Below are 15,058 nucleotides of genomic sequence, written 5' to 3'. Positions count from 1 at the left end.
TATGGGTTATCTTCCTAAGAATAAGATTTAAAGTATTTCCAATAGTGTCAAAAAAAACAAAACTCTCTGAAGGAATTTGAAAAAAAATTTCACAATCCTAATTTTTTTTTATTAAAACAAGACTCTTATTCAACATCTCTTATTCAATCTTTACAAACTAAACCACTTCTAAAATTTCATACAGAAGTTTTGAACAAAATTGACAACGGAAAAACACAGAAAAAGACCATTTCTTGTACTAGCCGGAGTAAGCAATAACTGATATAGAATTGAACGCAACACAATGATTAAAGTGGGCGCGCATCTAAAAATTACTTTCAAATCTCCACGGTCGCTGCAGATAGGATCATGCCCGCAAAGTCCTCCCCACAATCACGGTGAAGTTCCATGAACTGCCTGGTTGACATATTGAACAGATAAGAGATGTGTTTTTCTGGGTTGGAACACGGTCGCTGGCCCATTCCGCTTACAAAAATTTGGTCCCGCCACAATGTAGCGCACATAAAAAGCTCCAGATGGTGGGGATTCGGAAGAGTAGCTACAACACTCCAAACGTCCTTCTCAACATCGTACCTCTCCACCTGTTGTTCGGTGAACACGTGCAACTCGGAAGAAGAAGATGAAATCACACAACTTCTCAATAATCCTCCCACGAAATTCCACCAATGTGCCCTCATTTTCCACGTTCCCTCACTCGGATCGAAAACTTCTGCAGGTTGGCCTCCGCGTAACACCATGAATTTACCATCCACGAACACACCGCGGCATCCATGGCCGCGGGGTTCGATCATAGGAGGCAAAATTGTCCACTTGTCTTTCACCACGTCATATGCTTCTGCAGCTGCAAGAGGGCTACCACGCTCGTCGATCCCGCCAGCGACGTAAACAAGTCCGGTGGAAGAAGAGACAGAGCAGGCAAATAATGATCGAGCTGTGGGGATGTCAGCTCCGCGGCGCCATCTCGCAGACTCAAAGTCGTAAATATAAATACTCTTCGTAAAACTTTCATCGGACGGTTGGAATCCGCCTATGAGAAGTAGCTTCCGATTCACAGCTACGCACTGACACCATATTGGTATTTCAGTATTGTGGGGATCATCAATTGGAGGTAGCCTTTGCCAGGTGCCGTTCACAGGGTCGTAAACCGTTACTACAAGGAGAGGGTGAGAGTTCATATCTCTGTGATTCCTGATATCTCTTTGAACCAGGCAAATAAGCTGCTCGCTCGTCCCACATTTCTTCCTGTCAGCATAGAACGTAGGGCCAAGGACCATAGCCTCCCAGCTATTGGACACAGCTTTCAGCGTATCGTGTGATGTATAAGGCATCCTTAGCAAACACTGCCGAACGACATCCATCGGAATAGCGTCCATTAGGGCACCCTATACACACCGATTTCCTGATCGATCGAGTTTACCCAAAGCTTTACCACACACAAAGAAGTAAACAATATGGAGGACGGTACCTCAAAATATAAAAGTGCCGTCAAATATATAGTGTGGATGTTGGGAAACCTAATTTCAAACCGACCAGAAAGGGAGTTAATTGATAAACTATGTTATTTATTGGTAATATGAAAATATATAATTTTTTAATTCGCAATATAATTATTTAATATAAATTTTACGTGTCAACAATTTGGCATGGCAATGCTTTATGTAAGAATGTTTTATTTAAATTATATAAAGTCTATTTATATAGATAAATTAAGTCGAATGGATTTAGTTAGTTGAGTAATTTAAGGGTTTTTAATAAATCAATTATTACTTAACACAATTTATAATAATAATAATAATAATAATAATAATAATAATTTATAATAATAATAATAATAATAATAATAATAATATTAATTTATAATAATAATAATAATAATAATAATAATAATAGTATTTTCAATTCATTTTATTTTATGTATATTTAATATTATTGTTTTATATTTAGAATTTTTCATTTTAGGTGTGTATTTATTTATTGTTATTAAGTATAATATGATGAGGATAAAATATCAATAATATTGTCTTGTACTTATACCGAGGTTGTTATTTTACTTACCATTCATGTAGTACTTATCCTTCTCTAGAATGTAGTGCTTCCATTATCGGCAAGCCTACACGATGGAATACATATCTTTATCATAGGTGGGGTAAATGTCAAGTAGTAAAAAGGGTCTTTCTCACCTTTATTTACCCTACATTAATTTTCAATCCAGGAACGATTTGTTATTTCAAAGAGTGTACTCAGTTTGAGGCGGTCAATTGTCAGAGAAATGCTAGTAGTATAGTGCTCTCAATACAAGAGTAAATGAATTCTTGAAATGTAATCTATTTGTGGAAAGAAACCTCGAATTCAAATCTTGTGTTAAGAAAGCTACAACAATTTATTAGTCGATGGTACAGTAACAATAACTCTTCCCTCTGTAAACTGATGCAATTAAAGAAGCACTCACAAGAAGGATCGTCAAACTCGGAACTAGACAGTATAGGTCAATGTTCACTATAGTTTCAAACCTTTTGCACACCAAAGAAATGATGATCTTCAAATAACAAGAAATGGAACATCAACTATCTTTATGAATAATATTGAACAGCAACACCTTAACCTATGAATGCAACAATAATTATAATCTACGAGAACTAAGTAACAGCTTCCGATTTGAACAACAACTAGAAATGGAACAACAAACTCTTAGAAATAAAGTATAGAGCAACAATTGAAATCGAAATGTACAGCTACCCAAGTTAAACATGCAACACACTTAATCAGTAAAAGGAGTAGCAAACAAAGCTCGATACAGTACACATGAATCATAGCTATAGAATAACAACAATTGTAATGGAACAACAATTGTTTCAGAACGACAATGGTTTTAGAACAGCAATGGTAACAAGGCAGTAATTCCAAATAAACAACATTCATGATCTTAAGAGTAACGCATACAATAGTACTGATTCAAGAACATACAACTCAATTAATCTGTAAAGAACAACAATGCTATGTGATTTGTCGGGGGAACACTAATGCGATGCAGAGTTAGAATGATAACATAGCATTCTTGTTGTGAGTAATAGTGATATTTAATCAAGTATAACAGAGCCGATATGTAAAATAGTAAATCTCTTCATATTACTAAGCAGAGTCAAAGAAAGAAATCAAACCACACATGAATGAGAAATATGATACAAGAGCAAGTGATCCACTAGGGACAGGCCCTTAGCCTCTAGGGACTCACTGCTTTAGGCTACTCCATAATCAATGATAGAACAACAACGAGGTTTTTATATTGAAATATGAAATAGAGTTATAAGGATTCGCTCTTCAAATAAATTTGATGATCAAAGTTCAAGTACCGAAGAAAATTTCATAAAAATAATAATAGTCTTCTCCTCCCAATCTAACAGTGTTACCCCTTTTATAACAACCAAACAATGATATTAACAATACAAAAGATCGTTAAGATAGCGATCCCTAAAGATCAAAGAATCCTGAGAAATTTTTCAAGATGTTAACTTGCAGTTATCTTCTTGTTCTTTTGTGCCGATTGGAGATATCCTTTTCCTTTTTTTGGCTGTTACACTCCAATTTGGATCACCTTGTTTGAGCGCAGATCCCTGCGAAAGGGACAACAGTTAACTTAGTCTCATTCTTTCCTTTGGGATGATAGTCCTTTGTTTTCTCCTCTTCCTGCATAGAAAAAGGGTAATTATTAATCATTTCATATTCCATATCAACCTTCTAGATTTTATCATATTTTCTACCATATGCTTAGCTCATGATGTGAAAAGGTTGTGAATCTTGAAGAAAAGATAACAAGGTAAACAAAAATAACATAACTTCTCCAGTGCCCAACACACCCCCCTGCTTACCCTTTTTCATGACCTCATGAAAGCATTGCAGTTGACATGTAAGATGGTGAGGGAGTAGGCTGGAGACGGGATCTCATGAGGAGGTCTACAACCATGATGTCTAGCTAGGTGTTCAAAAATATGCCCTGTCTGGCCCTCAGGCATTTCGTATAAGGCTTGGTATCCTAGTGCGAGATGCCAAATGACCGGACTCCCGAACCTATAACCTAACCAAGATGGCCTTGCCCTTAAGATAAGATCACCATAGAGGCCCAAGCGATTAGCAGCTAACTTAAAGTTCTCATAATTAAACGGTTCCCTATGTTGGATATTCGGATTAGAAATATGATATCGAAATTTAGCAGCAGAAATGGCAAGGTCTTTGATGGTAAAGAAGTATTCTATCCCTTGTCGATTTATTGCTCTATGAATGGGTCCTAATGCTTCAATCACGCCTGGAGTCCTCATGAGGTTCCATGTTTCTTCCATAACTGCAATGGATTTCTAGGCTTAGCTCTTACCCATAAATCTAAGCCATTTTCTTGTCTTTGGAAGGCATTATAGGCTTTAAGCCATTTTATTTGATTAACTCAAAATGAAATAAATGTGTGTAGTTGAATATCCCCAATGAAAGGGCCGAGGTTCTACTTTGTTTCTTGATCTAACACAAGGTTTTTTTTTCTCGGTAAAGACTAATTCTATTAAGTAAAGTATAGTACAATCAAGAGAAGCAAGAGACCGGTAGACCGGAAATGATGGATCCATCAACCTCGGTCCCGGAGGAAGGAATCAATCTCACAGCTACATCAAGTAATTTGAAAGTAAAGACTGACTAACTGACTTTTACCCCACAGGGGCAGAAACTTCAACACAATGGCTTTTCCATTTCTTTTTCTTGACTTTTGTCCAGCCCTCATGGGGAGAATGAGCTAGAACCACTTGAAGACTGGAATTCTCTATCTTCAGGAACTCCTTTTCAGATTCAGAGGAGGAAGTCTCATGGGCGTGTTTCTAAGAGATTGTTGTGACATGGGTGTACCCCTCAGTTTCCGTGGGCGGAACCATTGGCTGAGGCTCTTGGTCAGGATCTGAATCACTTTCCTCAACCTCCTTACTTGGGGAGCTAGAGCTCCAAGCTGGTGGCACTGGACAGGGAGTCCAACGCTTGGGTTTGGATTTTGCGAAGATGCCCTTTTTCGTTCTTGCTGTCAGCAAAGGGCATGAGTTCTGCAGGTGCCCTGTTAGGTGACAATGGCGGCATCGGAAGGCAGTGTTTTCGTAATCTAGAAACTGGGTCCAAACCGAGTCATCGATCTTGAGATTGATTTTCTCTGGCAATCCCTTGCTTAAATCTAGCTCCACACATACTCTAGCATATGTATAGAGACCTTGCCGTTCCATCTTGTAATCTCCCATTAAAAAGCAGCCCAGGGTGTTGCCTATTTGCCTGTATACTTCTATGCGCCACAAGTGTATTGGGAAATTTGGAAGTCTGATCCATATAGGGGCTTTAGTGAAGACTGCAGAGGCTGGGTCAAAGTCTGGGAACCATGGAGTTAAGAAGAGGCCTGCTGAACCCATGAACCAAGGGCCTTCTTCTAAGGCCTTTTCGTAGTGCTCTGGGTTATCGAACAACACTATAAAATAACCCTTTGCACATAAATGAACCTTGCAATGGTCAGTCCAGTTGTCATTGATCCAGTCATAAAGATCATTTGAGCGTGGCCATAGCCCATTGAATCTGCAGATGATGGCCCTTTCAGCAAATTTTTGGGTGTCATCTGCAAGATCAGAGTAGGATATATCAACAGAGGGAACCTCCTCCAATTTATCCACCAAAAAAGGCTTAGGTTTAGGAGGTTCCGGGGTTGCAGGTATCTCAGAGCGGATTGCATCTTTTTAGGAGAATGGAGGAGCAGAAGAGGATTGCCCTGCAGCTCCACCTCTCAAGCAAAAGAAAAACACTAAAGAACTGTTGATTTTTATGCTGTAAAAAGAGAGAGGAAGAGGATCATCGAGCTGTTTACCTTGGAAAATGAGTCTCTTTAGGGCTGTGCGGATCCCAAGTCTGCGCTCCAGATTTGCTTTGAGGTTCTGCACCAGATCTAAAGGGTGTACCCATTGCATAATGGTTTTGCCTGAGATATGTGTGATTTGAGCCTGAAAGGGGGCAGAGAGCTTTTTTCCAGAAACATTCTGAAGCAGCACGGGGCCAGAGGCTGTAGGGTCTCCTAACTCTTGACGCCCTGGAGGCAGAGGAGGAGAAAAAGGTTTCTGCCAATGGTAGATTTCATTCCAGCCCAGATCCGATGCAAAGGAGTTCTTTCGTGCCGTAGATTCTGATAGAGAACTCGATTTCAGGTTCGCACTGTGAAGGGTATCCGAGTATGAAATTTCTGAAACAACATTGGCTTCTTTAGGCAGGCTGCCTTCTGTGTACGCGGGCTCGTCCATTGGATGTACAACGTTCATGCATTCTACAGAGGTCTGAGGAGAAACAAGAGAAAGATCTGCGTCCTCTTTCTCAGTCGCCGTATCTGCATTCTGTAGGAGGCAGCTGGCACAAGATGCGACAGTAAGAGATCCAGATCTGGCATCTTTAGGGCCGAAGGTGACGCAGTGGAGACCTGGAGTATCAACAAAGAACTGGAGCGGAGGTCCTTGAGTATATCGCATTTCACCTGCATCAACAGAGCCTTCCAGAGGCCGGACGGCGGCCGAAGGCGAGGAGGCGGCGGCTCTGCCTTTAGGGTTCATCTTCCGTTCCAAGTAGCTCTTTCACGGTGGCTTTTCGTGATTTTGTGATGATCTAACACAAGGTTATGCAAATAGAATTCGGATAATAATCTCTTAACCTTTACCCCATAGTGCTTACAACAATTTACGAAATCATCAAATGTGTTAATTTGTATAGGGGCTCCTGCTTTGACAGCCTTAATTTTTAATTGCAAATATCTTTCCATTAAAAATAAGGCATAATTCTTAGCAAGCGCTCTACATGCTAGGACGTCAATGTATAAAGAGAATAAGGTATCCATTTGTTTGATAACTACGTCTAGCTTATGAGTTACCTTTGCAACTCTTTCTTCTTCCTTTCACCATCCTTTGAAAACCTAACTTTCGGATAAATTGACATTCCTTAGCTACTATTGTAATTCTTCATACTTCTCTCGCGGGACAGTTTGTTCTGTACGTCTTTCTATTGCTTGCTGAGCTTGCATCAAACGCTCTCGTAGGGTTACTTTCCTCAGGTCACTATCCCACTTAATAGTTGTAGGTGGAAGGTTCACTTGAATCTTCTTATTGTGTCGTTCCGTAATTATGGTTAGAACTGCTTCAGAGGACTACGCCTATGTCTGAATTTCCTTATCACAGGATGTTATGTCATCTGTTTGAATTTCGAAATGAGTAACAGCCGAATGTTGTTCCTTTTGATTTTGAATGGCAGGCTGGACTTGAGTCCTTTTGACCTTTTTTCTAAGGGGTTTCACCACTGAGGTCTTTTTTTCTCTCTTCCTCATCTTCAGAATCCCAATTTGTTTTCGAAGTCGCACGATTACATTAAGCAGTATTTGTTGTTACTTTTGTAATCTTTTGATTTCCTCCATTTGACTGGAAGGAACAGTCATTCGCGCACTCGGGATTGGACTTTCTTCTTGAAGAATTTCTTGATTTTTCTCCTGGGGTACTTCGTTATTATTCTGCTAATTGGGTTGTTCGGGGGTAGAAACCCTACCTTGTTCTGCAATTTCCTGAGTAATTTCTTCTTCTCCCCTCTCTTCCTCATCAAATTCTTCAGCTGTATTTTGAGTTGGAACAAATTGTTCCTCTTCTTCATCTTCATCATTTTTCTCTCCATATGCACTTTCATCATGGCTAGAATGATTCTCTTCTTCTTCTTCCTCATCACATAACTCTTCAGATGCACTCTTATCGTGAACTGAGTGATCATGTGGCTCTTCTTTAGTGTGGAGGTTTAGTGGGTTGGGAGGTTGAGTATATGCTCCCATGTTGGCCAGAATCTGGGCCAATCCATCCTCTCGCAGTGGATTTTGCAACGGGCTTTCCTCACATTGCTCTATTTCTTCTTCAACCTGCCCAAATTGTTTGATTTCTCCTTCTGTTTCTTCCTCATGGTTTGATTTTCTTTCGTTCTCTCCTCCTTCCAATTGTGGGGGTTGCTCATCCCCTAAATCAACTACTTCATCCAGTTGACTGGTGTTCCCTTGGGAATTTTCCAGCCTGCCTCTGATCCATGCCAATCTAACAGACTTCCCCTGTTTCAATGGTCTATTGGATGTATTTGTAGTATGCTTTCATTTGGGGGCTGGAAAAGCCAATCCCCCATTTATTGTAAAAATTAGCTCTTCCTAGCTACTCTATTGCTGAGCAAGACTGTAGCTAACTATCAATCATACCAACCTGTGATGACTTACTACCGATTCTACATGGCGGTATTTTTTCATGCTTCGGGCAACATCATGTAAGTAAAGAATTTAAAAATGCAGGCAAATTCACAGTGCATTTCTGTTTTAATACAGCTAAAAGCTTAAGGTGGCATTGTCTTACCATGTCTTTTTTGCCTTCACAGGTAATGTAATTCTGAATGATATTTGCCAATTCCGCCCATGATTCTCCCAAATTTGCTGGTAGAACTCGCTTCCCACTTCAAGTCATGTTTTTTCCTTCATATTGGATGATTTTGATGGCGTTGTGCAGTCTTATCTTCTTCAGAGTCCACACACATCCAATGGTTGGAAGTCCTGAAACTTCTACAATTATATCGTCAATGACTGCTATTTGTCTCCCTCTTACCGTGGAGTGATATTCTTGTAGGTTCTATAAGAACCTACTTTTATTTCTACTTTTATCGCCCGAGCAAAAGGAAAAGACAACCATCCGACTCTTTCCAGGCGAACCTCACATTGCTTAGAGCACTAAGGAGCAGATACAAAAACGGTTAGAAATTAGATTCAATTTTTAGAAATAAAATTGCTTTAGTAAAAGGGCGGTCATTTGAAGTCGTTCCCTAAATTTGTGTAATTAAGATTAGTTAGTTAGTAGTATTTAACCCTTCTCATGGCATTTGGATAAGGGTCCGGAAATTTGTCAAAAACCTTGTCCTCAGAACATGCACTTTTGCACCCTCGGAGGTGGTTTTTGATGAATGGATGGATCGAGATTTATTTATGTTTGCATTTTAATGTCTGCTACTGATGTTGCACTTCTGTACTCTTATTAGATGTTAGAATTAAGTAGAGATAAATCATTATTGCTTGGAGTTTGTGAGTAAAATCAGTCATAAATGGTACTTTTATCTCTTGATTAATTTCTGCTCATATTCTCAGAGTGATATACAACTGATTTGTTTATATGTTGATGTATGAATGTCTGGGTTACTATTTGGCACTTTTGTAGGGTGGAATCATTTGTTTTTACTTAACATATGAATAACTTATCATGCGATATGCTGTTCACAACTATTTTGCCTAACTTCTTATGCAGAATGGTTTATCTTAATTGATTTATATTCTTATGATAGTTGAATGATCTTTATTACCAGTTATTGTATGAAATCTTTTTAGATCGCATGATGAAAGAATATTACCCCGGGTTAGTATAGATTAGATGTGTTGTTTTTGGTAGATTACAGTATCATAGAGTCAGCTTAGAGTTTAGAATTAGATTAGCTTGAAATTACCTTTAGATTAGCATCATCAAAATCTACACACACTCACACATCCTTTAAATTGGGAAGTTGGTCCAATCATCCCCAGTCGGACCCGCTACACCAAACGGGCAAGGAGCCGCCAACCAGGTTCCGGACCAGGTGGGTATCCCCCTTGTTGCTGACCCGATTTCGGGGCCCTCAACATATTTGGCGCTAGAAGGAGGGCACGAACTATGAATGGCAACTAAGTCAAAATCCAAATACGATTCTGAGAGTAAATCACCCTCATCGACTCCCCCGACTTCTCCAATACGGTTAGACCTGGAGTTAGAAGTTGCTCGAGTATCCACCGCTGCTACTTACCCTAATATATCAGACCAACTGATCATTGAACCCCCTGAAATTCAAACTTTGATTCGTAAACTCCAGGGATTCTCTATTTTTTCTCAGAGGTCTGATAAATCTCACAACAGCGTGACTTCGTAGTACAATCCTGCTCATCCCCTGACTAGATTGAAGAGTGAAAAGTTTGGTATTCAATCAAGTGAACTCCCTCTCCCTACTAGGAAAAGAGCAAGGAAAACACCACCAGAGTCTGACCGTGAGACTCTTTCATCTACTTCGTCCATTTCAACCCCCTCACCGTGAAGTCAACCACCCACATCCTCATCCCAAATCACTCATCCATCTTCCACAACCCTTCCTCTTCAATCATCAAAGATCATAATATCTTCATCTCCTCAGCATCAGGGCCCGTCTTCTGCACTTTCGTTAACTAGCGGCTCAACGATGGCCCAGTCTCCATGGAGCAATCCTAGAGTGGTTTTGATGCCTCCACCCCTGAGCCCAATACCGGCCCATCCCAAGAAATGGCTACCCAAATTCAATTCAGAAACAGGCATGCTAGCCGAAGAGCATATCAATAATTTCATGCTTTCTGTTAATCTCAACGGAGTTACCAACGAGGATGCTGTCGTCTGGCTTTTTCCTTAGACAATGCAAGGAACAGCCGGGTCATGGTACTTTTCGTTACCTTCCGGGTCCATCACAAGTTGGGACATTTTTCAAAGTCAATTCCTCACCAAGTTTGGCGATGACAGATCAACAACAACATTGATTAATGACCTATCTAATCTTAAAGCTAAGACTAGAGAACCCATTAAAGATTTCAATTACGGTTCAACAAGATCCTCAACAAAATTCCCGCTGCTTCTCAACCCAACAAGGAAGTAAGATGTGAATGGTACATCACAGCCTTACCATCAAACTTGGCTATCTTCGTAGATAGGGCAAACAAGACGACCTTAGTCGAAAACTTGACTGAGGCATTAGCAGTAGAAAAATGCGTAGTCGCCCTAGAAAAGAGATCTGCAATAGAAGAACGCAAATCTAAGAAAATCTCTTTCAAAGAAGACACCAAGAATAAGCAAACGAAAGATCCTTTCGATATGGAAGGATTACAAAAAGTATTAAAGGCCATGTCCAATGAGATGATTGACATAAGAAAACAAGTAGCAGAGACTTCTTCAAAAAGACCCTACAGATCTTTTAAAAGAAATCTTCCCATGGAGATGAAACCACCCAATGCTGTCTCAAACATCGAATCTCAAGAAGAAGAAGAAGAAGAGAATACCACTGAAGGGCAGACCGATGATGAAGAAGTTGTGGAACTACAAGGAATGTGGGATTTCATCCTCCCATAAGAAGAAGATCAAGAAGCATTTCTGGTTAGCACACGAAGCAAAAATCAACTTGATCCTCCCCAAACTACCCCCAAACAGAAAGGCACAAGCCCTGCAACAAAAGATAAGGTCGCAACAAAGAAAACAACTGCTAGAGCGACCCAATTTAGCCCAGTCCAATCAGATCAAGCACGTCCATCAAGAACACTGATAGTGTCAGATGAAATGGAGTATAACATTATCGATGACATGAAAAAGACTAGGGCTAATATCACTCTTTACGAATTGAGCAAATTGAAACATCAACAGAAAATAATGATGAAAGAATTACATGTCGTGCCTACTACATCTTTACCTACAGTTGTAGCTTCCCACAACATGGGAAGACCTCCAACCAACATGATCAATAAGATTGATCCAAATGACATTGCCTTGATTGGAGGAAGATCAAGATCTCATACTCCTCCTTTTCTTCTCACTTATGAAATTTTCGATAAAAACATGCACAATTGCTTGGTTGATTCTGGTGCTTCAACGAATATTTTACCCAAATCAATATGTGCCAAATTGAATGTTCAGCCACAGAAATCCGCAGTGCGCATAGTTCAACATGATCGATCTCAAGTCGAAGTGATTGGTGAACTTAACCAGGTGACCATAAGATTTTCGTCTAACCCCAAAGTATGCCAGGTTATCGACATTCTAGTAGCTGATATCCCTGAATTCTATGGTTTAATTCTTAGCAGGGATTGGTCCGAAAAACTCCACGGATATTTCTCAACCGACTGGTCGCACATGTGGTTACCCTACAACGGTAAACCCAATCAAATAAAGGTTGAACGAGAGTTGCACCAAAAATACATAGTGACCGAATTGGAAGGAGAGAATGAAGCAATAGCATACAATAGCAGTATCATAGGCAATTACTCAATAGATTCTTTCCTCGGCAATTTCAATGCTCACACCTCACCTTACTTAGAAAATTCATTTTTGTCCCAAGTTGAAAATTTTTCCCAAATTGATGATTCAAAGTGTTTTAAATTTTTAGATAACTCTGTAAATACATCTTTGTTTTGGAAATTATATTTTGTTTTTTGTGAACAGGTCTTACATCCATTTATATGTAAATGTGGTGTGTACATAATTGGGGATCAATTCCTTTCATGTCAGGATTATCCCATGCAAATGCTTCTTTATGTTTTCGCAGTAGCTGAATTAGCTTTTGTTCTTGTTTTGGAGTCAGGTTGCCATTAATCTTTAAAGTTTTTCCCAGCTCAATTTCTATAGTTTTTCTATTTGATATATAGGTAGTAGGTATTGTTTGATCGTGGGTATCTTTGAGAGGATCCTCTTCTAATTCACTTTCAAATGCTACTTTTATCATCTGGCATTGTATGTGGGATCTAGATTTAGCTTGGCTAAGAAAGTTGTTAATAACATCATGCTCTGTTTGATCTTTGAAATCGAGGGTGTCTTCTATGGTTAATGGAGATCTAATATTTTCAGTGAGGTATAATACATGATGCTTGTTAATTTTCATTATTGTGACACTTGGCTGGGCTGGAGGATACAAGGCTATATTCTTGATATTAGCCCCTCTAGTTATGGTCATATTGCCTTGCCGATAGCTAATATAAGCGTCAGCAGTTGCACGCCAAGGTCTGCCTAAAATCAATGGATGTCCATCAAGTCGGTTTTTGTGGTTTATTATCAGAATGTTGGTAGGATACTCCCAAGAATCAATAGGTACCATGACATCATGTATTGTGCCTTTTGGTCTAACCACGGATCGGTCGGCTAGTTCTAATAAAGTGGATGTTGGTTATACTGATGTAATACCCAGTTTTTGACAGGTGGTGGTTGTTAGGCTATTAATTGCAGCCCCTAAATCAACTAAGGAATTTTCAAAAGTTTTCCCATGGATTTGTATTATTACTATCATGTTTCCTGGGTCTTCATATTTAGTGGGTGTTTCTCTTCTTGATAATAGGTCGGATAATGTGCCAACTACTTGGACTGTCAGGTTATTTGTTATTCTACTCAGTTTTTTATACATAGCTCCTTGATGTTATTTTCATATATTAGGATGTCTTGGATGGCTTTGAGGAGTGGGATTTTTATGCACAGATTTTTAAGATCTCCCAGAATGTCAAAATTAGGATGTTGTGTAGGCTGAGGTATAATTAATCGTTCTTGGAATGGAGGAGATGTGATTACTTGATTATGAGTTTGTTGTTTGATCACATCCTCTTCTTGTAATGGTTGTTCTATAGGTAACTGATTTTCAACTTGAGCAATTTTATCTCCCTCCATTTCAATGATGCGCCCAGATCTTAATTGAAGGTCATTACACTCCCTTAGATCGGTTCTTACGTTTGGTGTTTCAATTATTTGAATAGATTGGACCAGTCCGTTATTGGGATTAGGGTTGGGTTGGGCTGGGAGATGTGGTCTTAAACTAGACTGGGAGTTTTGTTGTAATGTTGGCAGTGTAGGTTGAGGGAGTAGAATGGTTCCTACTAGTTGGTTCATCGGTCTTTGCTAGTTTGTCTGCCAGGCTTGACTATGTGAATTAGGGGGGGACCATTGTGGTGGATATACATTATTTTTCCAATGTGGTGGGGTATAGGGAAAATTTGGCCAACTGGGTTGACTTGATGGATTCGGCCATGGTGATGATGAAGGAAATGGTTGTTGTGACAAATTTGAGAATGGAGATTGATTTTGCCACATAGTACTGTATTGCTAAGCATGATATTATGGAGGCTGAAAAGAAGAAGCTGGATCAGAGAACATACCTGATTGTTGTGGCTGCCATTGACGACGTTGATTAAGTAGGTATACCGATTCTGGCTCTTCCTCTACTTCCTTGTATACTACTTTCAATCCAGGAAGTGAGGGATAGCTTTCCGTAGAATGACCTTTTATACAAATGGCATAGGCTTGAACCGCATCTAATGGAAATTCTTTGTGGCTATGTTTCTTTCTGTACCTAGAACAGAAGATTGCCAAATTTTGTTCTGCCTCTGCTTGCTTCTGCTTGGCCTACATAATATCAAGTTGTGTTGTCAGAGTCCCTAATACGTCAGTTTTAAAATTTTCTAATAAGTTTCCAATTTCTGCATGAGTTACTCCTTCTACAGAAATTATGTTAAATTGATCATGTTCTGCTGGTTTTATTCTTGTGCTACCTCTTGAACTCCTGATACATAAATTAATAATGTCAGCAAAATTTTCCCGGTAAATATCTCCTTTTCCCATAATGTTTAATGTTTCAATCCATTGTTCTTCATTCCTCTAATTGATGCAGTTTTCAATACATTATCAGGTAAGGGTAATGATGCATAAGGAGATCTTTGAAGATTATACTGAAAACGCTCGACATATTCCTCTACTGTTTCATTTGGTCTAGCCATCATCTGAAATATTTCATATTTCAACTCTCTCGACCTACAATAATCTTGATATTTTTTTAGAAAAGATTCTTTCATTTGATCCCAATTATTTATAACACCACCACCCAAACCCATAAACCATAGTAAAGCAACTCCTTCTAATGTAGAGGAAAATAATTTCAGTTTCTCGGGTCGGTGGTATAGTCATAACCTCTACACAACACATCAAATTCAAATAAGAATGCATCAGGGTCTTCTGATGTAAGGCCATGAAATGTAGGGATATGCTGGAGAGGAATTTCTTTCGTAGGAGCATTAGCTGCAATGTCCACAATGGGATATTGCAGTGTCAAAGTTTGGGTGTTTGGCTGGTTTTGGGCCATTTGGTCAAATATGTGCCAATAATCTTCTGCGATATCTAGGAGGGTATTCCTAGGCTGACGAGGGGGATTGGCTTTAATAGGA

The 15,058-nt window shown here is 39.3% G+C and overlaps 1 protein-coding gene across 1 annotated transcript; it reads right to left on the bottom strand.

The window, feature by feature from the left end:
• Positions 1–317: 317 nt before the first annotated feature.
• LOC149242754 (F-box/kelch-repeat protein At2g44130-like) lies at positions 318–1,373 on the bottom strand. The gene has a single exon (XM_089370994.1). It carries the CDS (start codon positions 1,371–1,373, stop codon positions 318–320), a length of 1,056 nt encoding a protein of 351 aa, XP_089227120.1.
• Positions 1,374–15,058: the final 13,685 nt, after the last annotated feature.

The sequence above is a fragment of the Pinus tabuliformis genome, chromosome 8 (genome assembly GCF_031772625.1).
Source record: "Pinus tabuliformis cultivar Carrire ecotype Pingquan chromosome 8, CPIR1, whole genome shotgun sequence".
Taxonomy (NCBI): domain Eukaryota; kingdom Viridiplantae; phylum Streptophyta; class Pinopsida; order Pinales; family Pinaceae; genus Pinus; species Pinus tabuliformis.
Note: the sequence above shows the minus strand (reverse complement) of the source record. Positions and strands in the feature narration are given on the sequence as shown.

Excerpts from the sequence above, each read along its gene's own strand:
- LOC149242754 (XM_089370994.1), bottom strand. The coding sequence starts at position 1,373 with ATGGACGCTATTCCGATGGATGTCGTTCGGCAGTGTTTGCTAAGGATG.